The sequence below is a fragment of the Condylura cristata genome, unplaced genomic scaffold (assembly GCF_000260355.1).
Source record: "Condylura cristata isolate star-nosed mole 26May11 unplaced genomic scaffold, ConCri1.0 scaffold00029, whole genome shotgun sequence".
In the NCBI taxonomy this organism is placed as follows: domain Eukaryota; kingdom Metazoa; phylum Chordata; class Mammalia; order Eulipotyphla; family Talpidae; genus Condylura; species Condylura cristata.
The window spans coordinates 17,929,671-17,937,995 of record NW_004567130.1 but is presented as its reverse complement, the minus strand read 5'-3'; the positions used below and the strand labels follow the sequence as shown (position 1 = coordinate 17,937,995).

At 67.6% G+C, this 8,325-nt stretch overlaps 1 protein-coding gene across 1 annotated transcript in view; it reads left to right on the top strand.

Moving 5' to 3' along the window:
• WDR66 (WD repeat domain 66) overlaps window positions 1-8,325 on the top strand; it is a 17,831-nt gene that overhangs the window by 6,198 nt on the left and 3,308 nt on the right. Inside the window, exons 11-19 of the mRNA XM_012730846.1 lie at window positions 172-374; window positions 1,095-1,289; window positions 1,575-1,825; window positions 1,916-2,067; window positions 2,824-2,997; window positions 5,693-5,877; window positions 6,685-6,799; window positions 7,076-7,239; window positions 8,124-8,214. Coding sequence (XP_012586300.1) covers window positions 172-374; window positions 1,095-1,289; window positions 1,575-1,825; window positions 1,916-2,067; window positions 2,824-2,997; window positions 5,693-5,877; window positions 6,685-6,799; window positions 7,076-7,239; window positions 8,124-8,214 — 1,530 coding nt within the window. The remainder of the gene's footprint in view (window positions 1-171; window positions 375-1,094; window positions 1,290-1,574; window positions 1,826-1,915; window positions 2,068-2,823; window positions 2,998-5,692; window positions 5,878-6,684; window positions 6,800-7,075; window positions 7,240-8,123; window positions 8,215-8,325) is intronic.

The following is an 8,325-nucleotide window of genomic DNA, read 5'->3' as shown; positions in this document are numbered from 1 at the left end:
GGCTCCTGAGCCTGCCCTCTGTCGGGGCCCAAGTCCAGGGCACAGGCCGCCGTGTCTCACACGGGCCGCTGGGGCCCGACCCCCGCTTCCAGGGGCCCCGCTGTGCCCGGCCATGGCGATCGCTGGCCAGCGGCCCCACCATGGCTACTCCTGCCCGGTCTCTCGAGACAGACCTTCAACAAGCTGGTGGGGAGATTCAGCCAGTCGGTCTTTCACCTGAACCCCACGCAAATGCTCTCGGCCACGCTGGAAGGGAAGCTGGTCGTCTGGACCGTTCTGCGCCCCCCGCCAGCGGTGGGCCCCCCCCACATCAGGCCGTGCAAGCTGGTCCATCTGCAGAAGGAGGGCATCACCGTGCTGACCACAGTCGACAGGTAGCTCACGCGGCCCCCCCAGCCCCCAGCCCCTGGCGCCCTGGCCCCCTCCGTCCCCCCCGACCGTGCTGCACCCTCAGCATGTGCGGGAAAGAGCCCGTCCTGGCCCCGGGGGCAGCTGGGAGGTGGAGGAAGAACGCGTGGGGCAGGCGCGGCCAGGGCCCTGTGGCTGGTCACTGTGCCGGCGGCTGCCCGGGGCCCCTCCCGCCTGAAAGCGCAGAGCAGCAAGGCCCTTCAGCAGTGGGAAGAGCAGAGCCCAGCGGCCAGTGAGGGCAGCTGCGTCCGGCCGGCTGGGACGTGGGACCTCTGAGGACCTGGCTCTTCTGGCCTTAGGCTGAGCCCGACAGCCAGGCCATGTTGCCACCTGCATCCAGGAGGCCGTTGCCCACCTGCCTGGCCAGCCGGAACCTTGTCAGGGTCTTTAAAAAAGGCCCATGTGGGACGTCTCGGAGGCCCCGTGGCTCTGGGCGTGGCTGGTGACCGGGCGGGTGTCACGGGCCAGTGCCGGCCACCGCGCTGCTCTCTGTGGCGGCCAGCCCCATGGCCCCAGCGGACTCTGGCGTGAGCATCCACCGCCCTGGGCCGCCTCCTCCCCGCCCGAAGTCGGGCTTCCTGGACGTCCACTGCTCGGTCCGGCCAACAGCCTGGGGCAGGGGCCGCCGCCTGCGGCATTGGCCGGGCCTCGGCCGCTGTAACCCGCACTGCTGCCACCTGCTGCAGCCACGTCGTCACCGGCGACGTCAAGGGGGCCATCAAGTTCTACGACCACGGCCTGTCCATCGTCAACTGGTACAGCCAGTTCAGGCTGAGCCCCATCCGCACCCTGTCCTTCTCCAAGAGGCCCGCCTCGCCCCCCTCCGCCGCCTCCAGCTACCCGCCGGACTGCACTCTGAAGGGCGACCTTTTCGTGGTCAGGTCAGGGCCCCAGCGGGCCGGCTTTGTGCCCGGTCCATGGGCCCCCAGGGCGGTGGGCCCCAGGCCTCTGCCCTGCCTGCGTTACAGCCAGTGGCAGCCTGGTGTCTGCAGCCTCGGCCAGCACAGTGTGCGCTGGCCGGACCCGCGTGTCCCCGCGGGCATCCGCACGCACAGATGGGGTACGTGTGCACTGTGTGTCTGCACACTGGGCTCCTGCACTGCAAACGGGCGCGGGGGGTGGCTCACCCTGGCAGTAAATCACAGGGGGCGGGGCGCCCGGCACAGGAACCTCATCATCGGGACCACAGATGCCACCGTGCACCACCTGACGGCAGACGGGACCAGGCTGGAGAAGCTGCTGGTGGAGCCCAGGGAGGCGGTGTGCGCCATCTCCTGCCACCCGTACCAGCCGCTGCTGGCGGTGGGCAGCTTCTGCGGCGTGATCAAGGTGTGGGACTACACCCGGAAGCTCTGCCTCTTCAGCAGGGTCTTCGGGCGCAGGCTCGGTGTGCAGAGCCTGGCCTACAACCCTGAAGGTGCGTGCCCTGGCTGCCTCCGGCCCCTCCCCGCGCCGGCGCCTGCGCTCCGCCCTCCCGCCAGCCCCAGCGCGCTCCCCTGTGCCACAGGGGCCCTGCTGGGGGTCGGCTTCACGGAGGGCAGCGTCTCCATCCTGGACGCCATGTCCTTGCAAAGCAGCATCCCGGAGCCCTTTAAATACTCCAGGGCCAGCGTGACCCACGTCAGCTTCTCCCATGACTCCCAGTACATGGCAACGGCCGTGAGTGTCCCTGGCGGACGGGCAGGCCCAGCGACCTGGTCAGCCCAGGCCGCGTGGGAACCACCCGAGGCTGCTGGGCTGTGCTGGGACCCAGAGCGCATCCCCGGGGGGCCAGGACAGGCGGTTCTCTGTGTGGGCCCCTCCCTCCCCGCCGAGGCCCCGCCCATGGCCCTCAGTGACCTCCTGTCCCTCCCACTTCCCACCTGTTCTGCTCTCCATCCTCGCGCTGTTGTAAAAGAAAAAAAATACAGCTGTAAATGCTGTGTAGCCGCACAGAGAGGGTGGAGTGGCAGGCCAGCGGGGCACGGGAGGGGCGGGTAGGGGGGGCAAGCGGCTGGTCCTCGCCTGTGTGAGGCTCACTGCTGCCCTTCACTGCTCACCTGTAAAATGGGTGTTTTTGCCACTTTGGAGGGCCGGGTGCTTCTTTTGGAAGTTTATCTATTTGTGCATAGAAGATCTGGGAGCAGTGCAGAGGTGGGGGTGAGAGGACTCCCCAGAGACAGTGGGGAGCAGAATAGGCGGGTCCCCTGAGGCCCTGGCTGAGGGGGCGGCGGGGGGTAGAGGGCCTGCTGCGCCCTGGGCTCACTCACTCCCTGGCCGGGGTGGACTCGGGCCGCAGTGTCCGGGACAGCGTCACAGTGCTGAGACCGACCCTGCGCCCCGGGGGCCAGACTGGGATTGTTTCTGGGTAAATGCTCTGAAAGCAAAACAGTCACAAAGTGTCAGGGAGTAACTGCTGCTCCTCGCTCCCGCCAGGACGTCAGCTTCACCGTGGCCGTCTACAAGGTGGTGGTCAGAAAGGGCCAGCGGGTCTGGGAGTACCTAGCCAGGCTCCGCTCTCACCGCAAAAGCATCCGCAGCCTCCTGTTTGGGGTTCACCTGGACAGCAATGACTCCAGGCTGCTGAGCCTGGGCAGGGACCGCCTGCTGGTAAGCGCCCTGCCCCTGCTGGCCAGCCAGCCCGGCTCAGAGCTGGTCCAGGGCGGGAGCGGGCGGCACCCTGGACAGAAGGAAATCAGGTGCATCTTCCCGCCGGGGTGTTCTTCAGCATGGCTGTGGTGCGGGTTGGACCGCACCCTGGACGTGGCGTCCTGCCTGCCAGAACACTTGGCCTCCTCCGCCCCTGCAGTCAAGGCCAGGCTGCTTCCTGGTCGTGGCGGCTGGTGGAGGGGTGCAGTCAGCCCATGTGGGGCTCCCGGCCAGGAGGGCTCCCGGTCGCACTGCCTGCCCCGCTGGCTCCGGGCACCGCCACCCCCTTCTGTCATCAAGACCTCCTAGGGTGCGACCCCCCAGGGCTGCCAGCCTGTGGGGGGGAGAGGGGGCGCGCCGCAGATCTGACAGCGAGCTGGGAAGAGGCCCTGCCCGTGAGCACCAGGGTTAGGTGCCGAGTCAGGGTCCCACATGCCAGCCCCCACTTCCTAGCTGCACAGCCCAGAGCAAACTGCGGGCCCTCTGGTCTCTGCCCCCTAAGACAGGCGCACCAGCAGGCCTGGGGCAGCCCGTGGGCTCACGGCGCGAACTGATGCCGGCTCGAGGTCCCCCAGCACGAGGGCCCCACCGCTGCTCAGTTCTCTGGGTGCAGGGTCACGTGGTGGGCTGCATCTGTGCCCTGGCCTCGTGGACCTGGACATGCCACTGGGAGCGAGGTCCCCTGGCTTTGTCTTTCTCCTGATGCGCTCGCTGGCTTGGCAGTAAGCGGCCGTGCAGTGGGGAGCGGGCAGCGGGCAGGTGGTCGGGCCTGACAGGCGCCGAGGGCGGCCCTGCTGCGTGGCACGGCGGCCCTGAGGCCACTTCCAGGCACCAGGTCCCGCCTGTCCCTGCCCACACCTCGAGTGGCCCCTTCCTCAGAGGCCTCCTGGCAGCGCTGGCCAAGGTGGGTCAGATCTCCTTGATGCCCGAGCTCCCCCGTGCGCCCTTGGCTTCCGCATCTCCTTAGATCGCCCCCTTCCCATGTGGTCTTTTTCCTGCTGCACCCAGAACCCACCCCGCCTTCTGCCAGTGGCCGGCCAGTGCCTCTAGGGCTATCTTGCTGAAGGTCTGCGTCTCCCAGCGCCCAGCGGCCTCCGAGTTTGCCGTCGTTTTTGGTTGTCATTTTGGCTGTTGCAGCGGGAAGCTTGTCCCAGACCCCTAGGCCTGCTGTGTGGCCACGCCCCTCCCGGAGGTCCTCTGGCCACGCCCTCCGGTGGATCCTCTGGTCACGCCCTCCCGCAGTCCTCTGGCCACGCCCTCCAGTTGTCCTCTGGCCATGCCCCTCCTGGTCCTCTGGCCACGCCCCTCCTGGTCTTTTGGCCACGCCCCTCCTGGTCTTTTGGCCACGCCCTCCCGTTATGCTGCGCTGTTGGGTCTTGCCAGAGTCCAACCCAAGTTGGTCTTGGTGCGCGGGCAGCTGTCTGCGCCCCTGTCCTTTGCACGGCCGTTGGGTCCCGGCACCGCTTTTGGAGACCCCTCTTTCTCCCTCGTGGGCTGCTGGGCCCTTGGTTGCGATCAGGTGTCCAGCAGGGAGGGCCACGTGTGGCTGGGTGCGCCAGCCCGCTGACCTCGCCCCGTGGCATGGGGTGTGAGGACTGTGGCTTTTGCTGCAGCGTGCAGTGTCCGCCACTCCTCCCCGGGCTGCTGCTGCTCACGGCCTTGCTGATGCCGAACACATTTCAGTAGCGTTTATTTCCCGGGTTTTGACAGCGACTGGGTCAAACTCGTTCATTGTGCTGGCAGCAGCCATCTTGCCAGCGCTGACCCGCCCGGGCTGGAGAACCCACCGGTGTCCACTCTGCTTTAAAAGTGCCTTACAGTTTTTGCCGTACATGACTTTGTACAACAGAAAGTTGTTAAGTTTATTCCCAGCTACTTTTTTTTTTTTAATGTAATTGCATAACTTTCTTTTTAATTTTTGCCGGGGTGCAGCCAGCAGTGCCGGGTGAGAGGACGCCCCAGAGACGGAGTGGGGAGCAGGACAGGCGGGTCCCCTGACACCCACTGCTGAGGGGGCAGCAGGGGAGGGGTGTGCTGCCCTGGGCCCCGACCCTGGCGGGGTGGACTCTGGCCTCATTAGCACTGAGACGAACCCCTGGGCCCCAGGAGGTCCTTCCGGCGTCTACTTCAGTGCTGTGTACTGACGTGCGGTAGGCTTTCAGGGTCCCCTTGGCCGCCTGCCACTTTCCTGTCCTGCCCGCTCAAGAGTCTTCTCTCCCAGTACCTTTGGCTTATGCCTATAAGCCAACCTTTGCCGTTATACATTTTCTCCGTGGCGCAGTCGCATCTGCGTGGCGTCTTTGAGGTCTCTGTGTGTATCACGTCGTCTGCAAATAGTGATGGTTTCACTCCTACTCCCACCCGGGCCCCCCAATTTTCTCCTGCGTCCACTCACTCTGGTTGGTGCTTCTGCTGGTGTGGTGAGTGCTAGCTGTGAGGGTGGACAGTGTTGTCCTGTGCTGACCGAGGGGAGGCGTTCGGCTGGATCTGGCCCATGGCCCGGCGGCGAGGTGTCCGAGCGCGGGAGACCACGGCAGCGGCTGGTCAGGGTCAGGTCCGGGCCAGGCTGTGCCTCGGGGACCGAGCGGTCCCAGGAGGAGCTGCCGGCCCACGTCCTTCAGCACCACCCAGGTGTATCCCCCTGGGCTCCCTGCAGGTCGAGTATAACCTTTTCAAGAGTTGCAGAGACCACCTGGAGGTGCTGGACATCCACCGGACGGACCAGGGCCACTACCCCACCTGCATGGCCTGGTACCCCCCGCTGACCAAGGAGCTCTTCTTGCTCATTTGCAACAGCGGCTACAAAGTGAAGCTCTTCAACTCCACCACCAAAATGTGCAGGTGAGCAGGGACATTCCCCAGCTAGGCGGGGGCTGTCCGGCTGAAGGGGTGTGGGGCCTGGCCAGGCCATGGCTGGGCGCGGGCCCTGGGCAGGGGAGGGGCCAGCGGGACAGGGCCATCAGCACAGCCGCGCCGGCCCGGGGTCAGCGGCAGCTGTGCCCCAGGTGCAGCAACGGGCGGAGGCCTCACAGGACAGTTCTCCCCGGGAGGGCACTGGGCCTGGCGGGGACTCGCGTGCTCGCCTCCGGGCACAGGAAGGGTCTGCACGGTTGCTTTGGTTTTCAGATTCATATTTATTTATTTACCTATGCACACAAGAACTGGGGTGCAGGCCAGAGGCCCCGGCCCCCGGAGGCCCTGCCGGGCCTGGAGCGAGCACAAGGAGCCTGACCCACAGGGCTGCAGGTGCCCGGGGCACCACCAGGCCTGGGCTGACCTCTGACCTGCAGCCGGCTGGTGTCACCTTCCCTGCGGCATCTTTCTGGCCCAGGCTGGGGTGCACGCATGTGGGACGTCCCGGCAGGCTCCCCAGGGCCGGGGCAGAGCCAGACTGAGGCACTCTCGGGGTGTCTGGCTCCGGGTGGAGGGTGCCCCAGGTGCCCTGAGCCGGATATAGGTGTTGCCTGGCTGGTGCCCCCGCAGGACACTCAGCGTCATGGCGGGTGGGGCGCCGGTGGCGGAGGAGAACATGAGACTGGGGGGGTCCTGAGGCTGGGGGGCTTGCAGTGAGGTCGGGGGGGGGGGCCTGAGGCACGGGGGACCTGAAGCTGGGGGGCTCGCACTGAGGGAGCTGGTTCTCTCCTGCAGAAAGACGCTCCTGGGGCCAGTGTTCGGGTCTCCCGCGGAGCAGGCACAGGTGCTGCCAGTGAAGAGCACCCCCGAGCTGCAGAGGCGCCACCTGGTGTTCATCACCCGTGACAAGGCAGGGGGTGGGAGTGGGGGAGCGCCGGGGCCAGAGGGGCAGCCCCACCCCACTCTGGGGTCCTGGGACCCCGCGGCCTCCTGACCAGTAGGTCAGGGCCGCGGTCTGAAGTGTCATGACTGCACTGGGCGCAGCAGGGCTTCTGGAAGGACCCAGGGCTGTGGCGGGGACCCCTCCCTGGACGCGACCCGGCCCGCGCGCTGGGCCCCAACCTGGCAGCGCCCAAGGCTGCCCTTCCAGGGACGAGACTGGGCGCTGAGCCGCCCCCGCCCGCAGGTCGGCCTGCAGATCCTGCCGGTGGACGGGAACCCGCACAAGACCACGGCCATCGTCTGCCACCCGGGCGGGGTGTCTGGGCTGGCCCTCGCCCACGACGGCAGCTGCGTCTTCACTGCGGGCGGCCTGGACCTCTCGGTGGTCCAGTGGGAGATCAGCCTGAGGTAGGACTGGGCTGGGACGGCCGCCGCCACCCTCAGGGCCCTGCCGGCCGGCCCTCACCAGCTCAGGGGAGCCCTGGCCCCAGTAGGAACTGGGATGAGATACCGACATTTCTCGAGGCCAGAGAGGCCCGGCCAGAGCCAGTCAGGCCTCAGGCCCCGCCTGCCGCCACCTGCCCAGGCAGCCGCGCCCCCTGCTCCGGAGCAAGGCCCCTGCCTGCGCGCCCCTCTGACGCCGCAGTGGACAGTGGCCAGATGCACCAAGGGGTCAGGCAGGACGGGGCCGGCATCGGGCGGGGCTGGGGCGGGGCCGGGCCTAGCGGAGACCCGTCCTGCCGCCAGCCCCACCGACCACCCAGGGCAGCAGCCTGGCGTCATGTTCAGAATCTGCCGGGCTCTGGAGGCCTGGCCATGCTGCCACGTGGCCCCGGGGGCCCTCAGCACCCTGCTTCCCTCGTGAGAGGCGGGGGCCATTAACCAGCGCCTCCCCGGAACCGAGCGGTCTGGGGCTCCCCCCAGGAGGGTCTGGAGCTGGTGCTCCCGTCCTTCCTGCACATGTCCGCGGCAATGTAGAAGCGAAACGGCCGCAGGGCCATGAGAACCAGCCCCGAAGGTCTTTCCATAGCTGACTGCTTTCAGAGAGGTTTGGGGTGTCGGCCCCAGCCCGCTGGGTGCACCTGCCCATTTCTTGCCGGCTCAGAGTCCCCCGCGAGGCTAGGAGGGCGTCCGCTTCCCCCCGGAGACTGGGGCTGCTGTGGGGTTGCCGGCTCTCGGCTCCACGCACCCCTCCACAGGCCCCATCGGGGAGCTGCTAACAGGTGCTGCGCCGCGCTGCGTGCCCCCCCCACAGGCCGCGGCGCTCTCAGCCGCGCCCCTCGCTGTTCCAGCGCCCTGGACGCAGCCGTGTCGCTGGGGGGCCAAGACCTGACCCCGTTCTATGGCCTGGTGCCGGGTGGCAGGGAAGGAAAGTTCTACCGGGTAACTGTCTCCAGGGGCGCACGAGGTGGGGGGCATCGAGATCCCCTTGGGGACCATGGGACCCCGTGGGCCCTCCCCTGTCAGCCCCCGCCCGCCAGTGGTCACCTTGGC